Genomic DNA, 27,280 nt, shown 5'->3' with positions numbered 1-27,280 from the left:
TCAAACACAGACTTGGCCAATGAGAACACAAGGGCACCCAGGTCCACCGCTCCCTCTTCTGGTCAAGGTCATAGCCATTGCAGGATTTATGAATCCCAGAGTGTGAATGAAAGCAATAGTAACCTTTAGGACCACTGTCCATATAAAGTGTGAGAAAGAGTTCTCTGTTCCCTGGCATCCCAAGGTGCCAACCCTGTTCCTTCCTTACCCCAGCGTGTGCTCAGTGCCCATCATTCAACAAGCATGCACAAGGATCCAGGCCTAAATGTTATGAACACAAAACTATGAGGAAAAAGAAAAGCAGTGAAGGGAAATGACATCACAAGCCATGAGGTCAGCAACCAGAACTGAAACCACCTGCCCACACGTGATCCCATCCTCTACCCGTTTCCCCTGCAGCTGTCAAACTTCCCAAGAATCCATGATGACATGTTAAAACCGTTTATAAATTCCCATCTCAGCTCTAATTACACTGTCACACAACCGCTGAATATACCACCTCTGCTATAAAAACTAGTCTGTCGGCAGCTGTGCGTTCTGAAGGCAACAAACTCAGTGAGAATGAGCCATTCTTTTCCTAAGCATTTCTCCTGCTCTGAGTGAGAAAAGCACATTTGATTTCATTTGCTCCCCTGCACCGTTATCCTGGGAGAAAAGCTGACAAGTGCCCCAGTGATGGTAACGGAAGCTGCTGGCACCCAAGACAAAGGAGATGAGTGTGTAACTTACGGGTGCAGGGCATGGAGGCGGCATCGTCGTCCGCTCTGAAGAAGCCTCGGTCACAGGTACACGACGTGGCGCCTTCCCAGACGGAGTAGCTGTGTGGCGGGCACTTGGCACAGGCGGCATCCGTGGAGAGGGCCTTGTAATATCCGATTTTGCAAGCTAAAGGGAAGCAGAAAAAACAAACAAATATAAACCCCTGGTTAACAAAGCAAAGCAAGAGGTCACTTCCTTGATTCAGAAGGAGATAGTTTTTGCTAACCTCACCGACTCAATGGACATGAGTTTGAGGAAGCTCTAGGAGATGGTGAAGGACAGGGAAGCCTGGCGTGCTGCAGTCCACGGGGTCACAAAGAGTCAGATATGACTGAGTGGCTGAACAACAAGTGAGCATCTGGTGGAGATGCAGGTAAAACAACCCAAAATATTTGTTGATGACAACCACTCTTTAACAGTCTTTAAATGACTGGTCAGGTGGCAAAGCCCTGTGAAAAAATTTTTCTTAAAACCAGTTGCATCAATAAAGTCACACCTAAAGTTTACCCAAGTGCTTCCTACATGCTTATATGCACAACACTGTTTGATCTTTACAGCTCTCCATTTCCACAGGCACTGTTATTAGCCTTACCTTAGAAATGAGGAATACCAGCTTTGAGCAGTAAATTGTCGGCACCAGACCACGCATCTGGTAAACGTCAGGGACCAGCTTTGACCGCAAGTGTTCGGCCCCCAAAGCCTGTACTTTTGGCCCCATGCTATGGAATCTGAGAGCATGGTCTTGAACCAACCAGTTGGAAGTGTAGCTCACTGCCAACCAAAAATTGGTAGGTGATTATTTCTTAATTACAGCCAAAGTGAAAAGACCAACATAAGCAACCAAGCATAAAAGAGTTGGTAAGATGTAGATCATGACTTCAGGGGAAAGTAATATAAACTACCCACAGAACATTCTGGAATATAATATGTTAAGATTTTTTTTTAAGATCAGCAGATACTCTGTGTTTATTTTCAACTTCATAAAACCCTCCTGTTTTCCCCTTCCTCCATTTTTCAACACCTCCCTCCCTCTGCACACACAGCCCAAGTGACTGGTGGGGAGAACATGGACCATATAGTTCCTCATGCACCTGACACGCTTTCCATGACTTCATCTTTATAAACATCATGCTGACACTGAGGACTGCTTTGACTAATGTGGAAAACCTCAATAATTCTGGGAAACCTCACAATAAAAAATAATTAATAGGGTCTCGCTCTCCCTTTTTCTCTCCCCTATGCCCTTCAAGATCACCTCCCAAATCTGTCTCAACCTCACATAAAAATTGACCCACACCATCCGTATTAAACCCACAGTGACAAGGCCATTAAAAATACAGTTATTTTATAAGACCAGAGGTACCATTAAAAATGTGACAGTTACCCACAATCTTTCCAGTATGATTCACTCTCAATTTTTTTTTCCATTTATCACATACTTTGGGTATTTCCATACTATCAAAAATATCAGCTGGGAGAAGGCCCTTTTCCGTCAGCATGACCACTGCAAGAGACCAACCGTTCCAGCAATCAGCAGATTTTACTCAAACCAGAAGATAAAAAGAGATACACCGAACTGTGTGATTCTCTGAGAGATATGGCCACATTCCCCATCTCGTTACTCATCCATCAAGCATCCATATGGCTTCCAGTCGAAGTCTGTTCCTCCCTCCAGCACATCCTGTTGGTATTTTCTTAATCATGCTCTGCTAACGGGCAAGCGGAAAGGGAGTTGAGCAGAAGCTCCAGAAAGGTCCACAGTGACTTCACCATTATTAACTAATGTTGTTTATGGAACTTCCTTTAACGAGCCAAAACTTTATGATGTGTGTAGCGCCGACAATAAAAGCACTCGGAGATCAATCTCTCCCTTATTTGCGTTCATCTTTCACTGGACCAGAACATCTTAGAAAAACAAGTTGCCCCAGTGGCTGAGATTTATGCTGTCTCAGGTTTATACACATCATGTCATTAGATAAGGTTCAACATACAAGGTGCTTTCTGGTCACGCTTAAAGATGACCCTGCGCTTTCGATTAAAATCAAAAACTCCAGTTTTGGCGGGAAGAAGCACTGAGGGTTCAACTTTACCCTCCCACTTCAAACACAGTGGGTGTTTGAACTTGAACTTGACCCAAACTCACTGGGTCACATGTCACTCAGTCAGTCACAGCCCACAAAGGCAACTTGTGGAAATGGGTCGCTCTGGGCTGGGACTAGCCAAAGCGATAAATTGATTTTATTTGTTCACATCTGGATATTGGAGGAAAGCTTTCCACATTCCTGACTGATCCTTGTGAACATTCCTTCATCAGGCATCAAATGTAAAAACAAAATGGGCGTGAAATATTGAAAACAAAAAGTTGGTCTGTGACTGCCATGTGAAAACAGACCACATTTAAAAACTTGTTAAGAAAAAAGGCATTGCTGCTTCCGCAATGTCTATTCTGATAAGAATACTTTCAGTTAGAAAATTAAATTCCTAGTTGACAAAAATAAAATTGAAGGATGTCCTGAATTTCTTAAAGTTCAAAAATTAGTTGTGTATATACATGTTCATTTAAGGAAGAAATGAGTTTTCAATTTTATACTTCTGATTCCTTGAAGCTAGTACATTAATGTTACCAAGAGTAAGTATCTGTGAATTCATTTGAGGAATACTGAATTTTATATCTATTGGGGATTTGAAAGCTGCTGTTCTTTAAACACACTGACTATTTTTACTCTCTTTTCCTCTTGCTTTTATAAGCAAGAGCAGAAAACACAAAATTGTCATTGGGCAACTCTCAGCAACCCTTGCTACCTTTAACAGATTCTTTTGTCTTCAACTACATTAAGACCATGTTATTAATATTTCAGGATTCTTAGAAAGGATCTCTCAAAATATAGTAGTAGTTTTTCATGCACACAGCCATTTCACTGCCTACATTCAAAATGACCTTCTAAATTGATGGCTGAGTACATTTCTTTGCTCTGTGTGGTTCATAGCCTTGCCGCATTTGGGGCATGAATGTATAAGTACATCCCATGTTTATTCACCACTTATTTGCATCTTAAAATCTACACTATATCTTCCATTCTAAACAAAATCTCCATGAAACGTGTATAGCAAGCATTGACATGTGCTATGCTTTTCCATTATTCTCTTTTAGGTGGAAACTATTCCACTACAGTTTTGAAGGATAGTGACTTGGTAAATGCATTTGGAGAGAGCACACCCAAGAGATGCTTTCCTTCTGCCCTCTTGCTGGTGAGGATTCACTAGATGGGGGTACAGCAGAAGCAGTGCTTTACTTGACAGTTCATATATGCCACTGTGGGAAAATTAGTTCACATATGCCACGCAAAGCTTTCTTTTCCTTTAGCTTTGCCTTAATAACTTTTTTCTACTGCCTTTAAATAAAAGAAGATATTAATAAATGGGAGTGCAGAAGAGAAACAAAAACTGTTCTATCATTGGCTCACCCAGTACCATGCAGTAGCAGGATAATCTTCTGTACACGTTTCCTTGTGGAATACAGCACTTACATGTAACTACTTTTGTTTAAAAACTAACAAAACAGTTCTTAAGGCAAGGTAGTATCTGCAGGATTTCTTAGTGTATAGATAAGTATGGACTTCCCTGGTGGCTCAGACGATAAAGAATATTCCTTCAATGCAGGAGACTTGGGTTGGATCCCTGGGTCAGGAAGATTCCCTGGAGAAGAGAACGACTACCCACTCCAGTATTCTTGCCTGGAGAATTCCATGGACAGAGGAGCCTGGCAGGCTACAGTCCATGGGGTCTCAAAGAGTCAGACATGACTAAAGAACACACACACACACACACACGAGGTGTACCACTCAGTTTAAGGAACTAGTCATTACATATGAATGTTTAGTCATTTTTCTCCTTTTTAGAGAAATACAGAAAGATCGATAGTACCTGATTGCCTTTATAGTTCATCTTTTAAGCTAGTTTATAAAAACTTGCTAATGATCATATCAATTGTGATGATATAGCAAGCATTCATTGAGCATTTATAATGTTGACATGCATTATTTCATTTAATCTTCGCAACAATCCTGTGAGATTGAAGCTTTTCATTTTCCATTTGGCAAATGAAACAATTGAGGGTTTTGGGTAACTTGTCCAAGGTTACACAGTTAAGTGGTGGGGTCAACATCAGGTTCTTCTAAAAGTTTTCACATACTTATACAAAGTTATGACTGACTTCCAGCAAAAATGTGACATTGATATAATTGAGTGCTGGGGAAAGAGAGGTGGTCCTAATTTCTATTTGTTCACCCCAGGCCATCCAGTTGCTACCTTCATCAGTCACATATCTGTGACCCACTTTCCAGGTCCACATCCTTCAAAGCTGCCCTGTTTAATAAAGTAACGACTGGCCACAGGTGGCCCCGGAGCACTTGAAATGTGGCTGGTCCGAATAAGTGTGAAATACACACAAGATTTCAAAGGCAAGAGGTAGGGTTTGATCCTCAGCTCAGGAATATTGCCTGGAGAAGGAAATGGCAACCCACTCCAGTATTCTTGCCTGGGAAATCTCATGGACAGAGGAGCCTGGTGGGCTATAGTCCATGGGGTCACAAAGAGTCAGACATGACTCAGCACACACACACACACACACACACACACACACACAATTCAAAGCTTTAGTACTCAAAAAGGAGAAATAACAGTAATTTTTATATTGATTATATATTGAAGCAATATTCTGGATATGCTAAGTTAAATAAAATACCATTAAGTTTAATTTAACCTTTTAAATTCCATATTTTTGAATTTGGCTACTAAACCCCATAAATTATCTGTGTGACTTACACTATATTTCCATTGGGCAATGCTATGCTAGGGTATGGACTATGAAGTCTCGTGTGTGTGTGTGTGTGTGTGTGTGTGTGTGTGTGTGTGCGCGCGCGCGCACATGTGAGAGTGTGCGACTCTCTTGCAAATGATGGGGTCTGACTGTGGTGGGGGATTTAACACCATCACCCAAGGACTTTTATTCAAACTTACCCTGAGCCCACCTCCGGGAGGCTGATTCACTTCTATTTAAGCACTGCTCTTAGGCAGCTGGCTAATTTGAAAAAAACCTAATTTGTGCTAAAGTACTAACAAATAAACATTAATGTGTTAAAAATTACCTTCCTAGGTAATGAATTTGCATTTTAATTTGGAGTCTCCAGAAGGTCAAAGCTGAAATTCCAACAGTGGCTCCCTTGGGGACATCTGAGCCATTTATACAAACTGATTCTGGGGGAACATTTGGCTCTGGGAGGCCTGTGGGTCCCTCTAACTGCATCATGTGGGTGGGACATTAGGCACACACTTCCAGACCTGTGGGCTCCCCTGATAGCTCAGTCGGTAAAGAATCCACCTGCAATGTAGGAGGCCCCGGAGAGATTCCTGGGTCGGGAAGATCCACTGGAGAAGGGATGGGCCACGACGGAATTGACTGAGCATGCATGCACGCCGACGTGTACTATGGGAAGTTCTGCCTTTCGTGTCCTGAGTATATAGTAGCTGACTTCCCGGGTGGCTCAGATGGTAAAGTACCTGCCTACAACGTCGGAGACCTGGGTTCAATCCCTGTGTCAGGAAGATCCCCTGGAGAAGGAAATGGCAACCCACTCCAGTAGTCTTGCCTGGAAAATCCCATGGACAGAGGAGCCTGGTAGGCTGCAGTCCATGGGGCCGCAAAGAGTTGGACACAACTGAGTGACTAAACTTTACACTTTCAGTATGCTTAGGAATTTGTTTTAAATATATCAAAGTTAAGTAATGGCCATTACCAAGTTAAAAGTGAAAGCATTAGCCACTTAGATGTGTCCGAATCTTTGCAACCCCATGGACTGTAGCCCACCAGGCTTCTCTGTCCATGGGATTCTCCAGGCAAGAATCCTGGAGTGGGTAGCCATTCCCTTTCTCCAGGGGACCTTTCCGACTCAGGGATTGAATCCGAGTCTCCTGCATTGTGGGCAGATTCTTTACCCTCTGAGCCACCAGGGAAGCTATTGTTACCAAGTTAGTCTCAGATTAACTGACTCACTTGTTAAACTGTATATTATATGACTAACGTAAGAGGATTTCTCAAGAGGAAAGCAATCTGTCAAAGAAAGTTTCTGGGGACTTCCTGGTGGTCTAGTGGTTAAGACTGTGTGCTCCCCGTGCCGGGGACAAAGGGTTCAATGCCTGGTCAGGGAACTAAGATCCTGCATGCCACACAGCACAGCCAAAAAGAAAAGAAAAATATATACAAAAATAAAAGTTTAAAAAAATGAAAACAAAAATAAAATGAGGTCTCTAAAGAGGGTTTCTGGGCTTCCCAGGTGGTGCTAGTGGTAAAGAACCTGCCTGCCAATGCTATTGCAGGAGACATAAGAGACATGCCTTTGATCCCTGGGTTGGGAAGATTCTCTCAAGAAGGCAATGGCACCCCACTCCAGTATTCTTGCCTGGAAAATCCCATGGACAGAGGAGCCTGGAAGGCTACAGTCCATGGGGTCACAAAGAGTTGGACACAACTGAAGTGACTTAGTAGTGGATAGCAGTGGGAAAGAGGGTTTCTGCTTTCAGATTTTTGCTAAACTGTGTAATCTCCAGCCATCTTTGGGGAAGCTGTGAACATTAAGAGATCCCCCACAGTACAGATGGGAAAGCTGAGGCAGAGAGGTTAAAGATGTGCCCAAGGCAAGGCTGCTTTTCTAACCTAGGCAGTGTAGTTGAACCTATAAATCAGGTGTATAAATCTCTTCTCATGCTTTTGAAAGCTATAGGTAAAGATGGACAGTGTTACAGGGAAATGGGGCTATGCTCTGGGACCACGTGACTCTGTTTCATTTAGAAACAGCAAAACAGTGGCAAAACCACACCGTCCAGTCATCTGCTTTCCACAACTGGTTTTCCTGATATATGTTTGAATTGACTATTTGAAGAAAATTTTCTGATCATCTAATCCAGGAATGGGCAAACATCTCTGTAAAGAGCTCTCCTGCGCGCTTAGCTGCATTTGATTCTTTGCAAAACCATGGCTGCCCTGCCCACAGAATTCTCTGGGCAAGAACACTGGAGTGGGTTGCCATTTTCTCCTCCAGGGGATCTTCCCAACCCAGGAATCAAACCTGAGTCTCCTTCGTCTCCTGCAATGACAGGCAGATTCTTCACCACTGAACCAGCTGGGAAGCCCTGTAAAGAGCTAGATAGTAAATAATTTGGGCTTTGCAGGTGAAGGGGAAGACCAAGGATATTAAGAAGGTACTCAAATAACAAGATAAAATTCTGAGAAATTTTTACAAGTTTTTACTGATAGAATTCAAAATATAATAGTAACAATTAAGTGCTATTTGCTCATGAGAATGGAATTCCTAACTGGAGGGATATTTTACACAATTGGGGTTCAAAGAAAGTGTTCCTTATTATTAAATCAATTGCAAATGCCACCTATAAAAATCATCCTTAGCTCTTAGATCATAAAAACAGGTGTCAGATCTGGGGGTCACACTTTGTCAACATTAAATCTAGTGCAACATATTCATTTTTGAGATGAATGACTTGACTACCCCACTCCTTCTGCAGCACGCCAGGATCAAGCCTGGAATCCAAGGTTCCTAGATCTCTGTTATCCTGCAGTGTCTCCAGGAGTTCCAAGCAGCTACTAATCTGAGACATGATAGAATGCAGAGGCAAAGGGAAGGCAATTGAGCAAAAAGACTTGAACAATAGTTCAGAGATAAGACAAAGCCCAGGTTCCTCCTCCAGGGCTATACAGGACAATCTGATAGACATCTCTGAGTTCTTTAGGAACTCAGGTCCCCACCCAGATGGAAAACAGGAACTCCAGAGACCCCAGCCTGATTGGAATCAGAAAGTTGATAATTATGATTCCTGGAACACCACCCTGTTACCTCACCACTAACCAATCAGAAGAAAGTCACATACCCTGCAGCAGTCACCCCAAACATTGCCTTTTAAAAACCTTCCTGGAAAACCAAATTAAAAGTAAATGTCCTTAATCTAGTACTGAGTCAAATTAGTCAAATTACCCTAACGGGAGGTAAGATAATTAATGGAAAGTTTATTCTTTTGTACCAAAGGTTTAAGAAAGGGATGCAGCCTGATTTGAGGGTTGATTTGCTGATTAAGTGAGATAATAAATATGAAGTGAAGCACAGTGTCCAGTGTATATTAACTGCTCATTAAAAGGGTAACTTACACTACAGTAGGCTGTAACAGGCTGCAAAGGTGCAGACAATCCATACATTTAAAAACATAATAAATATATCAAACTTCAGTTTTTGTCTCTTTTTTAAATAGAACTGGATGTAATTTCAAAACCATTGTGAGATAATATGTTCAGTGTTTTATTTCCCTTGTTAACATGACACGGAAAACCTTGGATTGAATTCTGGCTCATAGCATTGGCAGCTTAATTGGACAAGATCATTTTATTGTAAAAATATGTAAACACATTTTTAAAATTAAGTAAATCACTGAGTTGGCTTTTGAAGTTTCTTTTTTCTATCAATAGTTGATGAGACAGACGATCTCCTACAGCAAACCACAGTTCCGTCCTATTTTCTACCCTCTATTTCCTTCCATTGTTTCCACTCCTACCTTGGAGTTAGCTTTCATAAAAATAGACAAAGAGGGGAAAAGAAAACACAGAAAAATCTACACCAAAAATTGACTTACTCTTTTGAGAACAGAATGCAGTATAATCCCATAAATAGGTAGGTAATTCTAAAATGTCAGTCGTAGACGGTTTTCACATAAGATGCAATAAATCCTCTAGAAGCAAGTTCACATAAAGCCTGCTAAATTTAAATTAACTCCATAAAAATTATTGAACACAAGCAAAAAGAATGCAATAGAGAAATGACTTATTATTTTCCCTGCTTGCCTCAAAAACAGACAGTCTAATTACTTGAGGAGCTATTTCTCTTCGGTGAATTTGCTGGGATTCAATGTGAACAGCAGAAGTTCCAAAGAAGACAAACACGGAGGAAAAGAAAATGAATTAGTAAATTCAGCATAAGGCATAATTCCACTACCAGAAACTGCTTAGAAGAAGCCCTCCTCTGAATACCCCTAAAGGAACTGACTCAGATGAAGGCTGCTAGCTCTAATCTTTGGTGGTATCAGTTTAGGATTCTCTCTCAGGGGAGAATTGTTAAGGGCTCCTGCAAAGGCAGTTAGACTTCCATATTTAGATGTAAGTGACTTGACTGGTAGGACAAATGAAGGGCTTCAGTATTTTTGAAAGAGACTAGAATCTATTCTAATCTTACGGCCAGAGGTTACTACCAGAATTGATCACACTAAAGCTAGAAACTTTAGCTTGACCTTTACAATTTTCTAAGATGTGAGTTAATACGTATTTATAATAAATCAGAGCAGAGAACTGCTAGACATGAAAAAGTTATTTCAACTTTATAGGGGACAACAATGTTAAAATAGAAGGCAGCATGAAAACTATGCAAATCGCTACATACATATTTAATATGTAGTTTGTTAAATAAAGATTCTTTATTCTTACCTCTAACCTTTGTTCTTATGCTCCCCGTCAAGACACTGAATATTTGCTATGTTTAAAAAAAATCATGGATTTCAATTTTGCCTTCAGAAACAATTAGACTGTTTTAAGGAAACAATCTAACCCGTAGAGCTCTACAGATTTTGTGGATATTTTCCTTTTATTTCAAACTAAATTTCACGTATCAACAACTGTGACTTTTTTTGGTAAAATTTGAGATTAAAGATTGATTTCTTTTCAATTTATTGATCCTAATTTATTGAAGATATACATATGAGTGTGTTAAGCAGAACTTGAAAGATTTATTTTGATAAGTCTTTCTTACTTCTTATTTTTTATTTCTTGCCTTTCTAATATATAAACATTTATGTTGGGGCTTCCCAGGTGGCTCAGTGGTAAAGAATTTGCCTGCAAATGCGTAAGATGCAGGAGATGTGAGTTCAATCCCTGGGTCGGGAAGATCCCCTGGAGGAGGAAATAGCAGCCCACTCCAGTATTCTTGCCTGGAAAATTCCACGGACAGAGGAGTCTGGCGGGCTAGCATCCATGGGTTTGTAAAGAGTCGGACATGACTGAGCAACTGAGCACACGTACACAAAAGTTTATATTAAGAAAGGAAACAAGTGTAAGGTAAAAAAAAAATCACAGCCGTCCATACTATAAAGAAAAAAAATCAAGAAAACCAAATACTGAAGATACACTAAACGTAGAAAGGTTGCAATTATGTTTTTACTTTTTATTATTATCATTATGTTGTCACTGTTTAGTCGCAAAGTCATATCCAGCTGTTTACAACCCCACGGACTATAACCCGCCAGGCTCTTCTGTCCACGGGATTTCCCAGGCAAGAATATTGGAGCGATTTGCCATTTCCTTCTCCAAGGATCTTCCTGACCCAGGGATGGAACCCAAGCCTCCCACAGTGTCAGGCGGATTCTTCACTGCTGAACCACTGCAGCTTATGGGATCTTGATTCTCCAACCAGGGACTGAACCTGAGCCCTAGCAGTGAAAGAGCTGAGTCCTAACCACTGGATGCCAGGGAATCCCCTAATCGTGTTTTTAAAAACATGTAATCCCTGCCTTGAACTTGAATATAAAATTACTGAAAATATATGGGTTTACATAGCAGCAATAAATGCTGCTATATAACGCTCCATCTTCACCACTGATAATAAAATCACAGTGATGACATGCGACTCTGAAGCCATTAACACTGAACTTGATTACTCCTGGCATTTCAAAGAAGGACCACCTTTTCAACGAGTTGTGTTATTGCCTTCTTTGCCCCTTGATATTTGGGGTACATTTTAAAGACTAGTGGCTCATTACACATCCACTGATTTCAGATACAAGGTCAGAGCACTGAATAAAGGAAGCAGCTATGTTTTCTTCCATTCCTCACAATACATCGTCTGAATTTAATACTTGAATCCATCTGATGAGCATTATCACGTAAAAAGATCACCCATTAGTAGATATGCACATCTGTTCATTCATTTGACCATTCATGTTCGAGCAAACACTAATTATTATTATAATACTTTTGTTAAGCCTTTATAATAAGAGTATTAGTAACACTGACAGCAAGTATTTGTTGAGCACATACTGAATGCAACAGGGTTGATTAACGTGAAGTCTATTGCCTTCAGGAAAGGAGCAGGCCATGGCTCACACTCCCGTCTCAGTGATGCTCTCTGTTAGAGGGCATCCTTTATGGGGGCCTTTCCTATGCATCCAACCCAAGACTATCTGCTTATAGAAGGAACCTGAGTAGAAAGACGGCATCTATAAGAATGGGTGATCCTCTAAGCAGAGTGTTCCTGAAGGAAAAAGAGTTTGGTCGCGAAGTTGGTTCTACCCAGAAGAAAATAAAACAAGACTTAGCGATTGTTAGCCAGGAACAGATCATGGTGGTGGGCACTCTAAGTTTTTATCTGACTGATTTAGACAAGGTCCCTCTTTTTAGGGGGATCACAGCCCAGTTAGGGATTCTCTCATTAACTCAATGTACATCCTACACTTGCTGTTTCTCCATTTAGAAGCAAAGATTATAAGGGAATGAATGAAATATGTTCCAAAGCCAAGGCCAGACCAAGAGAAACACATGTTAAATAATTATTTGATTAACTCCGACAGCGTCGCCAGTCATTGTCATCCAAACGACTTGCCAGCCTGAATTGTCACAAATCATGATTTATGTGGCTGAAATGACTACAGTAATAACTGCTCAGTGCCCCCTCGTCTTTTTTGTTATGTTGACGGGGCCGGAGGAGCTCAGGAGAAGAGGAAAAAAAAGAAGCTTTACAAGATTCACCGTTGCAGTCATTACCGACGCATTACAATTCTCTGCTGAGGTTTTGATTGTGGGTCTCTTCACATTTACTTCTTGAATATTATTGTATTGTATTGAATATTTTTTGAGGGAGTTTTAAAATTCTGAGTACCCGTGATTAAAAAGGAATTTATACAGAATGGATATGATTGGGTTAAACAGTTGTTTTGTTTTTGGTATTGCATATAGTAGATCAATGATTTTATTTAACTATCTGCCAGCATTGAATATTATAGGTGTTTGACTATTTCAACAGTGCTCACATCTGAGGAGAACGAAAACAAAATCCCAAGGAACTCCTTCAAGAGGCCTAGTCTAGACTAAGTGAAATTTATGGGGCATGTGCACCGTCTGTTTTTGGGGCGGTATACAAACAATACGAGAGATCAGAGCAAGAACCATGACTTCGCTATTATACAGAATAGTGCAAGACACAAATATTGCAATATTAACATATATACATGTAGAATTTAGAAAAATAGTATAGATGAACTTATTTGGAGAACAGAAATAGAGACCCAGACATAGAGGACAAACATACGGATACCAAGGGGGAAAGAGGGGTACGATGGATTGGGAGACTGGGATTGGCATATATACACTACTATGTATAAAATACGTAACCAATGAGAACTGACCATATGGCACAGGGAAGTCTACTCAGTGCTCTGTGGTGACCCCAAGGGGAAGGAAATCCAAGGAAGACGGGGTACACATACACGTGTGGTGGTTCACTCTGCGATACAGTAGAAACTAGCACAACGTTCTAAAGCAACCAGAGTCCAATAAAATGAACTAGCGAACTAGCAGTACACTTTCCAATCGAATAGTGCTAATACCAGCTCACTCTCTCCCACTGACTCAGTTATACTCCTGCAAGCTGCAGGGCTGGGGCTGGGGTGGATCTGATCATGTATCTAGTGGTTTTTGAACACGCCAGGTTGACAGATCAGGGTCCCAAGAAATCAGTCTGAATTGCTAGCAGGAATACGTAACTTAATAGGGAGAGCCCACGTGCATCCATCTGGGCAAGGAAGCCCTAAGAACTGGCCTGGGCTCAGCTGTGGGTTCTCCACAGGACCACTTGGACAAAAGGGAAGCAGCAAAGCCGCATGTTCACAGATCTGAGCTCCACAGCACTGGGACAGTCTCTTTGCTTTCATCAGATCTCCTCCAGTTAAAGCACAAAGAGCGGACCCTGTCTACAGTATATGGTCCTTACAGTGCAGCAGGTGGGGCTGGTCAGGGCCCGTGTCCAGGCCCTCCTACAGCATGACAGGTCAGGCAGGCCCCACCCTCAGGGGCTCTGGGAAGTTCTTTGGCTGAAAGTGTTTTGGCAGACTCAGCTTTCTCTGTCATCAGTTTGAATTCATGGGAAAGGGCAAGACGCCAAAAGTGCTTGCAGGTGAATTCTTTGTCCCTTTCAAGTGCATCTGACTTACACAGATGACTTATATGGGTGTTTATCTTATGTTGGGAAGGATTATCAGTTAGGTCAGTAAATCTCTTCCAGGTATAAATTATAAATCACAAGCAGGAATGCCAGGGGAAACAGAAGTCATAATCTGTTTGTATCTCACCCCAAATATCAAACACCAAGTAATCACAATGAAAACTGATGCTAATAAAAACAAAAACAAGACTATGATGCTGACAAGTTCCCACAGTGTTGGGTCATGAGGAAAGAGTGCGAGAACTCTTGTGTGTAACATATAGCTGAGGTGACAGTGAGAATCAACCCATTTAAAACCAGGAATAGACATGTAAATCCATGGCTGATTCATAGCAATGTATGACAAAACCCACTGGAAAAAAAAAATAATAATAAAAATTAAAAAAAAAAAAAAAAAAAAAATAAAACCAGGAATAGAATAAATCAGGTTTATTGACAAATACAAAAGAACTGAATTTTACCAACATAAGCTAAATTCATCTTAGACAGACAAAAGTCCTTACTGATCTAAAACAAATTTCTGGAGTAACTTTCAAAAATGATTATAAGCAGCATGGGAAACAAAACTTTTTGTTAGGATTCTATAGATATTTATAAGACTGCAGCCAACCTGGATTTTGGAAAACAGTTTAATTTCTTTACTAATTACACTTCCTTTCTGTACATCACAAAACAGTTGAAAATCATTAAAAGTCCCTCAGAACAGCTGTCAAAAGTAGATAAGTTTTGTGTCTGGAAAGCTGAGACCAGGAGAAAAGCTGTATTCTATTTATTAGAATAGAAAATTTTTTCCTAGCCCTGAGGCAGGATCATTCTGAATGAGGTCCAGATTTGAAGATGTTAAAAAAAAAAAAAAAAAAATGAAGTCATAAATCCTCCTCCCAGAAGAGAAAAAAAAGAAAGCATTAAAAAAATTTAGCAGTGGGTGATCATCTCCAGGAACAAAGTGAATCTTTTTTCCTCACGGCTGTGTCAAGGTTACACTTGGTATGTCACAAACACAACCAGGAGTTCATTCCTAGCATATGTAGAAGTGCATAAAGTGAGTCCAAAGGCCAGGCTGTGGGAGGACCACACCTGGGTTCCAGTCCCAGCATTCACCAACTGAAGATCTCTGGGCCTCCATTTCCTCCAAGGACACCAGACTACATAATTTATAAAGTTTCTTTTTAAAATTCTAAAGTTCTATGTCTATAGTCCTCCTGTGATCTGATAGACACAATGATTCTGATTGCCAAGCACCAGACTTCCTCTGTCCATGGGATTCTCCTGGCAAGAACACTGGAGAGGGTAGCCACTCCATTCTCCAGGGTATCTTCCTGACCCAGGGATTGAATCCGTATCCCCCGCACTGCAGGCAGATTCTTTACCATCTGAGCCACCAGGGAAGCCCTGTTGTAATACACACTAAAGTAATTTACAATTTGGTTCAAATGCCATTCAACAGATGAGTTCAGAATATTTACCTTCCTTTCCAGGCCTGATGAGGGCTCAGCCACTGAACGCCGTACCTGAGCTCGGCCACTTACCAATCATGAGAACATGAGTGAGAGGCTGTGTTATGGGCTTATCTAAACAACTTCCCCCCATAAATTCATAAGTTTAAGCTCATTTTTCAAAGATTTTTTTGATCTGGATCACTTTTAAAGTCTTTACTGAATTTGTTACATTTGAACGGTAACAAAACCATTTGAATGGTTTCTATTTTACCTCTTGGGTTTGCAGGGGGTGGTTTTTTGGCCTAGAGGCATGTGGGTAATTTATTTTAGCTCCCCGACCAGGAATTGAACCCACACCCACTGCATTTGAAGGTAAAGTCCCAACCACTCCACCAGGGAAGTCCCCATAACTTTAAACTGTTTACTGAATTTTCTCTTACCTGTCCTAGCAGAGATTTCTGAGTATCCCTATGTGCATTTTTTCCACTTACTTAAATCAGAAAAGAGAATGAAGGAAAGAAAGCTTCTGGGTCAAGGTTACTCACTCCACACGTACAGTTGAGCAGCTACATGTGCCTGGCACAGGAAGGGGATGACGGATGGGGGCTCTGTACTATGAAAAAGCACACACACCAGCGGTGCACACACTAACATACTTGCTCCTGCTAAGTCACTTCAGTCGTGTCCGACTCTGTGCGACCCCATCCCTGGGATTCTTAACATACTTAGAGGGGCACAAAATGGTGAAGTAAAAGGGATGGGCAGTAGTGGTGGAGAAGAGGCTTAGAGCTGGTGCTTGCTTGTATATTAAGGGCTTCCTCAGTGGCTCAGTGGTAAAGAACCCACTTGCCAATGCAGGAGACATAAGAGACATGGGTTCAATCTCTGGGTCAGGAAGATCCCCTGGAGGAGGAAATGGCAACCCACTCCAGTATTCTTGCCTGAAGAATCCCATGGACAGAGGAGCCTGGCGGGCTACAGTCCATGAGGTCACAAAGAGTTGGACACGACTGAAGTGACTTAGCATGCACACATGGGAGGTGGGAGGTAGGAAGCACTAGTAGAAGCAGGGTCACCAGTAAGGAGGCTGTTGAGGGAGACCAGGAAGAGATGATATGGTGACCTGGACCAGGGTGGGGGCAGAGGCGCTGGGATCAGTGCTTGGGTTCCAAGTGAGTGACATAAAGGACTCACTGGGCTCTGCACTGTGGTCACAAAATATTCCTGGGTGTGTACTTAAGATACCAAGCAAGTGACATAAGGAGCAAATCTTGGTTTTCCCCTTGTCTCTGTCCTTCTACATGAGTCATGTCTAGAACCACCTGAGAACACTGGGCCATGGCTCCCACCGCTGATGACACAATACCGCCTGCTAACACAATGGTCTCTTTGGGGATGGTAATCAGGTCCAGGTTTCTGACCACTTAGAGGCGCCACACCTTGATAGCAGATGCATGACGACGCTCACTTACGCTAAGGAACCTGCCTAGGGGGCCGGAGCATGACACAAACTGCAACTAGGAATGCAACTGACAAGACATTGTCAACAGCAGCAGAAGGAAAGGAAGAGCTGTTAGGTTTTGAGTTGACATTAAGCAGCTGTTGGTGTGGGCAGGCTCTGTAGGTTTCCAAGTGAGGTCTTTAATTTCCTGTTTCTGCACAGAGCTGACGCTGACCTAATTGGGAGACTGCAGACAGCTAGCTGGTTTCCAGGAAAACTGAAAAGATGAGAGTAGAATTTTCTGATCTGGTAACTTTTTTCCTGATAGTTCTTGTGGTCCTATAGCTCAGTCCTTAGCCCACAGTGCAAAACAGTCATCTCCAGCTTACAAGAAAAAAGGAAAGGCCTTGATTGCTGATACCAGCCACAAGAAAAGCCTCTCTCTTACAGACTGTCTTCTCACCCCCACCTTCTGCACAACTATCATTCAGTAATAAACTGTGTGTTTAGAGGTTCCTTGCCCATCTCCCTCTGTAGAATGCATCCTCTGATCAACAGCAGTGGTAAATGTGCCTGTTCTGTTTGCGATGGTATCTATAGCACCGAGTATAGCATCTTATATTAGTAGCTGTTTAGGACATATTGGCAGACTGGATAAATGAACAGATATATCGCCTTTAGCATCTAAACCCAGAGAAAGCAATGGCAACCCACTCCAGTACTCTTGCCTAGAAAATCCCATAGATGGAGGAGCCTGGTGGGCTGCAGTCCCATATGGGGTCTTGAAGAGTCAGACACGACTGGGCGACTTCACTTTCACTTTTCACTTTCATGCACTGGAAAAGGAAATGGCAACCCACTCCAGTGTTCTTGCCTGGAGAATCCCAGGGACGGCGGAGACTGGTGGGCTGCCATCTATGGGGTCGCACAGAGTCAGACATGACTGAAGACTTAGCAGCAGCAGCAGCATCTAAACCTTGATGATCAGCCCTAGAAGGCTAAACACACGACCAGACCACCCTTGACTCTGTGAACCAAGCTTTGTGTGTCAGTCACTCAGTCATGTCTGACAATTTGTGACCCAGTGGACCGCAGCCCACCAGGTTCCTCTGTCCATGGACTTCTCCAGGCAAGAATACTGGAGTGGGTTGCCATTCCCTTCTCCAGGGGATCTTCCTGACCCAGGGATGGAACCTAGGCCTCCCGCATTGCAAGCAGATTCCCTAACGTCTGAGTCACCAAGGAAGCAAAGCTTTATAAAGATCATTTGGGGCTCCTTTTCCTGGTCCTATGTTTATTGGTCACTGGGACTCAGATTTCCCTTCAAACAGCCTTGCAACATTACAGCTTCTGCTGAAAGTTGCCAAAAGGGAAGCAAGACAATCCCAACCCAGGCAGGCAAGAAGGTTTGCTGATAAAACTTTAAGGGGTGGTGGTGGTGGTTGTGGGGAGGCAAAATTTGAATGTTCTGCTTTGAGTACTTGGCACTCGAAGCAGTAGGAAACCCGTGGTTCAGGTCACCCACCAGAAAATGAATCCAGAGACCTGATTCGTTTTGAAAAGTTAAAATGTTTAGATATAAAAAATGGGGAGAAAAAAGCAATCAATGTTGGAAGGGGCAGGGCTGGTGAGGGGAGAAATAAGTCATATCAAAGGCAGCCTTGAGGCCTCCGGCAGATAGGAGAAGAGATAAGTCTCTTGGCTAAGTTAGTCACACCCACCTACACACAATTCCCTTGGCAAAGGTTCCCTTACTAACAAAGCAGGCACATGTTTTAAACAAAACAGTGCAGTGTAACAGCTAGGGTGCCTATAAATGTAGTTTTAAATTAAAAAAAAAAGAAACCATCAAAGGGGGCAGAAAATAACAAAACACGATCCACGGTTTGAGAATATGAGAATACTGAGAGTATTAGAGTCCTATGGCCGCAAGAAAACCCCCAAATTTCCTCAATGTACTTTAAATGATGTAGTTTTTAAGAAAGGGTGTTAAGACCTTGAGTCAGACTGCAGAGCTGACATTCACTCCAAATACGCTATGAGGTGGAAAACAGGTGGTGATTCAGAGGAATCGGAGGGAAAGAGAGAGGTGGAGAACAGGAAGGGGCACTGAGAAAACTCATTTCCTTTTCTTGAGCTCTTCAGGCTAACCCAATGGAACATCTTTCTTCTGAACCAGCCTAGGTTCATCCCACCTAGGAGACTGGTCTTAGAAGGTGTTAATGCTGCTGGTGTTGCCACTCAAAGTTTATACAACTAACCATCCCCTAGGAAAGGAGCCTCTCAGGGTTTAAGAATAAAAGAATATGAAAAGATCTGGGCATAGTAGTAGAACAAACAAATTGACCTTTCAAATGCAAGGCAAAGATAGCATTCTAAACTCCCAGACCAAGTAAACAAAAGCAGGCTTCCTCCAACACAACCTAGAGTTCCAACCATATTCTTTCTAATTCCTCAGCCAACATCTTTTTACTTCCACTATAGTTTCTCAGTTTTCCTGTCTCCTTTTAATATCTACTTTATGCTTCCACTTATTTCATGGGCAATCATCTAGATTTCAAGGTAATTTTTAAATACCCCTTTTGAGTAATAAATAAAATACAATGTCACACTGATAATCTCATGACTGTTTAAAATCCTTCCATCAAATTCCAACAGAAGAGTCGAGATACTCAAAAACCTCACATCCAGCCCCCATTTGTCCCTCAGATATCCTACACTTCAATCAAATCAGATTGTGTAGCATTTGTTCTCACTTGAATGGTTCACACATTCTCCATCACTTCCAAATAATAAAATCTTAACCTATTTTCTGCAGAACAACAACGTGTTGTCTACAATTTCAACAGACAAGGAATGTTGCCCACTATTAAGCAATCAGCCACCAATGACAGTGTACCCTGTGGGGAAGTCAGGATGTTGAAAACCATGATACCCAAGGAAGAGTTTTGATGAGCCCACACTCTTGAATCTTCCCATACATAGAGAAGCACTAAATTGTTAACTTAAGATGTCTATTTTTTGTGGTCAGCAATAACCCCTTGCTGTTCAACTATGTAGTTTTTTGGCATTTTGTTGTTGTTGTTTTTGTTTGTTCTTTTCAACAGAAACTCTTATAAATCCTGGCTCCTCCCTTACATCTTCAGAACAGTTCCTCAGAGCTATCTGAGAGGCAGTCTCCTGGGTTATGGTCCTCAGTAAAGTCCCCCAAATAAACTGTAACTCACAACATTTAGGTCATGCATTTTTCTTCAGTGGACACTTGTAAGCCTAAATAAAATTCACCAACACCTTTTCTATCAAGCATTTCTCTACATTCAAGAATGAGAACTCAAATTTATCTTATATCCACTACACTCCTTTCTATTTTCATGTTTATTTACATATATATTTAGTTCCCTATTATGCAGTGGGCAACTGGTAAACCCAGAGGACATTGTTTTCTTTAGACACAGGCACACACAAACACAAAACCTATCTTGGTGATAACAGGTGAGAGTTCTAAATTTACTAGTCAAGAGTTTTGAGATTTTCAATTCTGATTTCTCTTTCCCAAAATCTAATTTTTGAAAGCTCATGTAATCTCTGATTTTTCTTTTTCCTATGCATTTGTGACTTTGAACAAATGCAAATCAATAATCCTTGAAATCCATGTTTTATAATATGACATCATAACGTTTGATGAAACCTCCCAACACTTGCACATTCAATAGGAATTATTTCAAGTTATACAATGACAAAAGGCTACTACACATCCAATAACTCTTTAAAAAACATTTCCATTTTATTAATTATAGTAGCACCTGCATGTATTTGAAAACTAGATTGTGAGATACTCCATATACGACAAGGTTTGGCCTTATCCATACAGCGTTGACCAGGCACATTTTGCAGTAATTCCTTGCCTATTCTCAACTCCACAGACTCTGTGATGTACTACTGTGAATGTCAATCAAGTAGCCATTGCTTGGCCAAACTTCAAGCAGCCAACTTTACTTCTAAACTTGTCCTTGAATGAGGAAAAGAAGAAAGCTCTATCCAGGAGCAAACCAACAGTTCTGATGAGATGTTGCAGGATACAGAAAAAGTGGAATTGAAAGTAGTGCTGAGGTTTCTAGACCAAATACCTGAGAGAAAAGATACCATAACCAAAATAGGGACTAGAGGAAGAGGAGTTAGTTTTGCAAGGAAGAGCATGAGGTCACTAGGTGGTCACGGGATCTGAGATGTTCAGGAAGCAATTGGAAATATAGGTCTGGAGGTCAGCCAATTAGCAGTGGTGATTTAGAAAACATCTGCAAAGATAAAAAGAATCACAGAAGTGGAAAAGTTGTGGATTCAGAAGAAGTTTAGAAAAGAATCTTGAAAATATCTTTCAAAGAAAATTGGAAAAAATACCGAATTAAAAAGGCAAGACAGATAACAGAAAGGGAACTGGCATTTATTGACCACCACCAGGGACTAGGCCAGGCACTTAAATATGTGATCACATTTAACCCCCACCATTTGCTCTTGTTGCCAGTTATGACCATTGTGTGTGCAAGCACCTGAAAATTTCAGTGTCCACTGCCACAGATCAAATGCTACACTCACTGTGGAAGAAACAGGATGGTGCACGAAGAAAGCTAAAGGAGATCAGAACTTCAAATAGCCAAGGAGATTATTAAGGAGGAAGAGGCATAGGGGGAGACTCGGATTGTCAACATATCTATATTCTTTGAGCAGAGTCTCTGGTGAGTGATGGGGGAGCAGCTAAATTGTAAGATTGGTCCTGCTGATAAAGTACAATGAGTCAAAGAGTTAGTAACAATACTTATGCAATGACCAATCTAGAAATTACATTAAGACAGCAGGTTAACCGTTAACAATAAAGTCCCCTATTACAGGGATTTAAGCCCAATCAACATACCCAATAAACACCCACTCCAACACATGGCTCTAGCAGGGTCCACCACACTTCACTGACTTATGTTCCATTTTCAGCTTTATCTTCTGAGAGTTCAACCACACACTTAATTTCTTAAAACCCAATATCCCCTGCCATAAATTGAAGGTGATAGTAAAAATAAAATTCTGTTACATTATTTTAAAACTGTGCATCACCACCTAGAACTTGAGAACCTCAATATCATCAACAGGCCTCCCAAAAGATATATTTCAATTGAGAAAAACGAGGTGCCCAAATCAGGCTTGACTGGGAGAGGCAATAAAATATTTATTAAGTGGTGGATGGGAGATCAGATGCAGAGAGAATGGCTCCAGAGCCAGGACTCTCGTCACTCCTATGGGCTGCCTCCTGACAGGTGCCCCCCTCCCTCCTCAGCACCAGAACTCCACAAGAATTTGAGTAGAAAACCCACCAGGTTCTGTCTGAGTGCACTTTAACGCCAGGCTTCTAGGTGGAAGAAAGAAACATGAAACTTGAGAAAGTGTAATCATGTGCAGTCAATAAGGTAAGTGGTAAGTTAAATGATCATTTCTCCAGTGTTTGCCTTTCTTTGCAGGTGTTTTTGCTAAAATGAGAATGATAATATAGCTGTAAGTCATCATGACCCACTGAGTTAGACTTACAACTAGTCTTACATGAGGACGAATGTTACCTGGGAAGTACAACTGTCACTTCTGAATGAAGCCTACATCAAATGAAAAGGCAAACTAGAAAAGGTAAGGCAATGCAGTCCTAGAGAGTGACCTTTCAGAATTTCCTAAATGCTTAATCATCTACATGAAATTTAAATACATCTTAATGGCTTTATTTAAGCTAGAAAGATACAACATATAAGAAATTTGTACTTGGACTTCTCAATACTTACAATAGCTCAGAGTCCATTCAGATTACTAAACACAACCTGAATCCATTGCCACATAAAAGATCTTTCTTAGCATTTCAAAGTCAGATTCGATTTGATCACATATTAATGGCTATTGCCAGTGAATTACTACAAACAGGCTCACATTTGAGATATGCATTTCCCCAATTCAGAGATTTAAAATCAAGTTTTTCGAATAATGACTATGACTTTATAACTCTTTAAATTTCCCAAACTGCCCTATCTATTGCCTGATTCACGTGAGATAAATGGCGAAGGAGAGAGGAAAAACAAGGTAAATTTCATAAGTCTATAAATATGTAATTTTACAGCTTTCTCAAAGAGCTTACTATTTTCAATACTCACCAAATTACATGCCCATGATAGAAATTTCTATTTCATAAAAGAAAGTGATAAAAATTGATGATGTAAACTAGACCCATCTGTCAAGTAACATGGCATTCACAATGGCCTCAGGGCAAAGCAACTGCAAGACATGCATCCCCTATAATGTGTACACAGAGAGGACATTCATTAAGCTGCGTGAAACCTACCATTGAGATGGATGAAAACTGGCGCTAGACTGCATAAACGACATATATATTAAGTTAAAAGGTAAATTTTCTGACTCGTGGTCTGGATATTAGCACCGTGGAGGAAAACGAGCTATCATATGCTTCTTAAATTACCTTGCAGTGAAACAAGATAAAGAACTGAGCAAGGGATGTGTCCTCTACTTAGCTCCATTAGTTCCAGCGGTGGGAATGCCCACACTCCTGGCTTCCAGCAGTGGGCATGCCCATGCTCCTGGCTTCCAGCGGTGGGCATGCTCATGATCCTGGCTTCCAGCGGTGGGAATGCCCATGCTCCTGGCTTCCAGTGGTGGGAATGCCCATGCTCCTGGCTTCCAGCAGTGGGAATGCCCATGCTCCTGGCTTCCAGTGGTGGGAATGCCCATGGTCCTGGCTTCCAGCGGTGGGAATGCCCATGCTCCTGGCTTCCCCTGTGCTTCCTCAGAGGCAGCAGGACGACTCAGGGGTTAGGCACACAAGTCACACAGACTCAAAGGATGGAGCTGATGCTCAACAATGAGATGTGAGACTTTAACCCTCAGCTGCCATTTCCTCAGTGAAACTGGGACAACATTGCATGAGGAATACTGGAAAACTGCCCACCAAGTATTTGGCAGGGCACTAAAAACACACCGCTACCAGGCTGCCCTGAGGGCCTCGGCAGGAAACATAAACGGGGGCCTATATCCTCTATACAGAAGTGCGTCTTCCTGAGAGTGACATTTCCTGAAAGAACGTTGCCAAGGAAAGTGGCTAGGAGTGAGGAAGAAAAAAAACCTATGGAGTGCTTTGAGGTGTGCATCCCCCAAAATGCTCTTTACAACTCGGAATTAGATACTGTTTTCCCCATTTTATTTTCTAGATGAGAAAATGGAGTTTCAAATAAAGGTTCCAGTTAGTTAAAAATGGCCAAAGCGTAAGTCAAATTGAGGATTGCCACATTCTAAAAATAACTATAACTAATATTTATTGAATGATCATGGCTCAGAACCTTCTATGCATAATCTTGCAAAGTACTTGAGACAACCTGATGAATAAGAAAATGTATGACCTCTATTTTAGACTATGGAAACTGAGGCATGTAGAGTTAAGCAAGTGCTGGAGTGTGGGTAATAAATTTTAGTATCAGTATTTGAACCAAGGAAATATAATTCCAGAAACATGCATGCCTCAAAAGCTTCTCTTTCCCCTGTGTGCTCAGGAAATAACAGGATCCAGAGTCAAGAAAAATTCACACATACCTCCCCACACCCACACCCATACTCACTTTATACACACACATATACCACATATACACACATAAACACACACATATACCCAACAGATGCGCACACACACACACATTTAAAATGGAAAAAACTTTTAAAAAGTTAAAAGTCCCAGTCTACTAATCTGCCTCGGGACCATTCCTCAAATCCTTCCAGAGCAGTCAAGGCAAAGTTGGCAAGAGTCGGTCCTGAAGATATCAACGGCTTATACTTATCCCACAACAGCCCTAGGAATTGGATACTGTGGTTATTACCATTTTACCAAAGAGGAAACTCATGCACATAAAGATGAAGTAACTTGTCTGTCACATAGCTAAGCTCTGGATGGGACAGCGTGTATAGACTGAGGTAATTTGACTCCTGCTCGAGGGAAAGCATTAGTCCCTCATGTCTGACACTTGGCGACTCCATGGACTGCAGCCCACCAGGTTCCTCTGTCCATGGAATTCTCCAGGTAAGAATACTGGAGAATTTCCTCTCTAGGGCATCATCTGGACCCAGTGATCGAACCCGGGTCTCCTGTATCGCAAGCAGATTCTTTATCATCTGAACCGCCAGGGAGCTCTTGAGGCTGCCCTGCAAACCCCTTCTTTTCATATTCCTTCCATTTCTGAAGCTCAGGAGCAGAGACAGGGAAATTCTTTCACATATTCAAGGTGTTTAGACATCTTTCCCAGGCCCTACCCCCACCCAATTACTCCCTCTTCCCTCTCTCCTCCTTCTACACACACACAACACAAACCTTATCTGTTGTTTAAAAAGAGCCCTGCCTGTCCAGCTCACCCTTGTGTAAATGCAGGGAGATTTCCGATATGGAGGCCTGTAATCCCTCAGCAAAACTCTGATATGGGTCTCTTAGGTGAAAGAGCAAACATATTAGCTTCACAGGAGAATGTACTTATTGAGTTAAAAATACACAGACAAGAAAAGGAGGAGTGACCAGAATGGAATAACAAAGAAAATCAACCTACTTGCAGGCCAGATAACCACCTCCACAGAAAGTCCACATTAATCATTAAATGCATTAACAACAACAATAAAATCAAACCCGACAATTAAACCTCTTATCTGCTCACTTGCCTAAAACTCCCAGTCACCTCCTTTGGTCACTTTATTCTTATTCCCTTTGAATCACCAGGGCCAGCCCGAACACCTTTTTTATTATGATAATATTATTATTATCTGATTCTTGCAGTACCTGCTTACAAATCATTTGCACAAACAGCACCTCATATAATAAACTGAATCATCGGTACAACCCAGAAAAGCTGGAGTTCTCCCATTTCCCAGATTAGGAAATAGAGCTTTAGGGAGGTTGCCCAGCCCAGAGAGCAGGAAGCTGATCTCCAGAATCTATAATAAATCCACTGCTGTTCCCATTTCACCACTTTCAGTCCCTTTGATGGCCACCTCCACACCCTTCTTCCTGCATCCCAGCCTTCTGCTTCTATGTTCTTCTGTGTCATCCCCAAATTGCTACATCCCAGAATTTCCAACAGTGTTTACTCACTCATACAACTAAAGGCATGATCTTAGCCTGGATCAGATATGCCCCTCTGATACAACCAGATCAAGACTCAAATTAGCTTGTGCAGTCTCAAACAAATTAAAAGCAGAGAGCATTAAAAACCATCTCCATATGCTCCTCCACACTCACTCCTCCCCGCCAAAAAAGGAGAAAATATACTTCAAGAATATACACAGTCTAGTACTAGTGGGTCTCACTGAGTGATGGGATTGTAATTTTCTTCATCATGATACTTTATACTTTCTAAATTTTCTATAATTAATATATATCACATAATGACACTGGAGGAAAAATCACTTTTTAAAATGTTAAGCATTGAAAACATTAAGATGTCATGTCTCTTGAGGAAGGGAGGAAAAAAGAGACTTATCTTGCGGGGTCATGCGGGGGTTGTGGAGAAGATGGGGTGAAGGCGGCACCCACCACCCACAGAGCACATGGCGGGGGAGGATATCTGAGTGGACAGCTCCCTCCCTCCACCAGGGACTCTGACTTCTGGGAACCAGCCGCCCCGCCCTAAGGGCTGCCAACCCTTTCCACATCTAAACACGCTGACTTGTACCAACAGAGAATGCCTATTCTTTAAAACAAGTTTAAAGACTGTTTGGATCTGGGCAGAGAGGAGGTTGATTATCCTGTAGGCAGAGCTAATTATTTTGACCTAATGCTTTGAGATCCCCCTGGTATCAGATCTGACTCAAAAGCATCTCAGAGGTCATCATACCTGGTCTTGAAGCCCAGACTTAAAAGCAACATTTGAGATGCTGCCAAAGGGCATAACCTCTCCAACTGTCAGTGGCTCCACATTCAGAGCACTGAAGGTGGCAGAAACTTTCAGTCACCAGCTGTGACACATGAGCTTTTAGACCAACAACTGGGCAAACCCACAAATATGGTTTCCTCAATCTGAAGACAGAGCACCAGAAATGGAAAATGTGTTTTAACCTGAGTGTTACATTCACAGGAGGAAGTCTGACCTCCCACAAACCCACTCATGAAAAGGGAGAAAAACAGATTCAGAAAGTGAAAGCATTTCAAGTGTGATATTAACTGAATGTCAAAATAATAAACACGCAAAGCAGACAGGCCAGCAGGAGCAGGTAATAAATCAAAACACTTGTGGGAATCGGACCTCATTAGG

The 27,280-nt window shown here is 41.7% G+C and overlaps 1 protein-coding gene across 2 annotated transcripts in view; it reads right to left on the bottom strand.

Annotated features, from left to right (window-relative positions):
* Positions 1-27,280, bottom strand: part of EPHA4 (EPH receptor A4) — a 157,058-nt gene that overhangs the window by 93,550 nt on the left and 36,228 nt on the right. For both annotated transcript variants that reach the window (XM_061148647.1, XM_061148648.1), the window contains exon 4: positions 730-885. In XM_061148647.1, the coding sequence (XP_061004630.1) occupies positions 730-885 (156 nt within the window). The remainder of the gene's footprint in view (positions 1-729; positions 886-27,280) is intronic.

This window comes from Dama dama, chromosome 8 (assembly GCF_033118175.1).
Source record: "Dama dama isolate Ldn47 chromosome 8, ASM3311817v1, whole genome shotgun sequence".
NCBI classification, from domain to species: domain Eukaryota; kingdom Metazoa; phylum Chordata; class Mammalia; order Artiodactyla; family Cervidae; genus Dama; species Dama dama.
The sequence above is the reverse complement of the archived record's forward strand: the minus strand, read 5'-3'. Positions and strand labels throughout refer to the sequence as shown.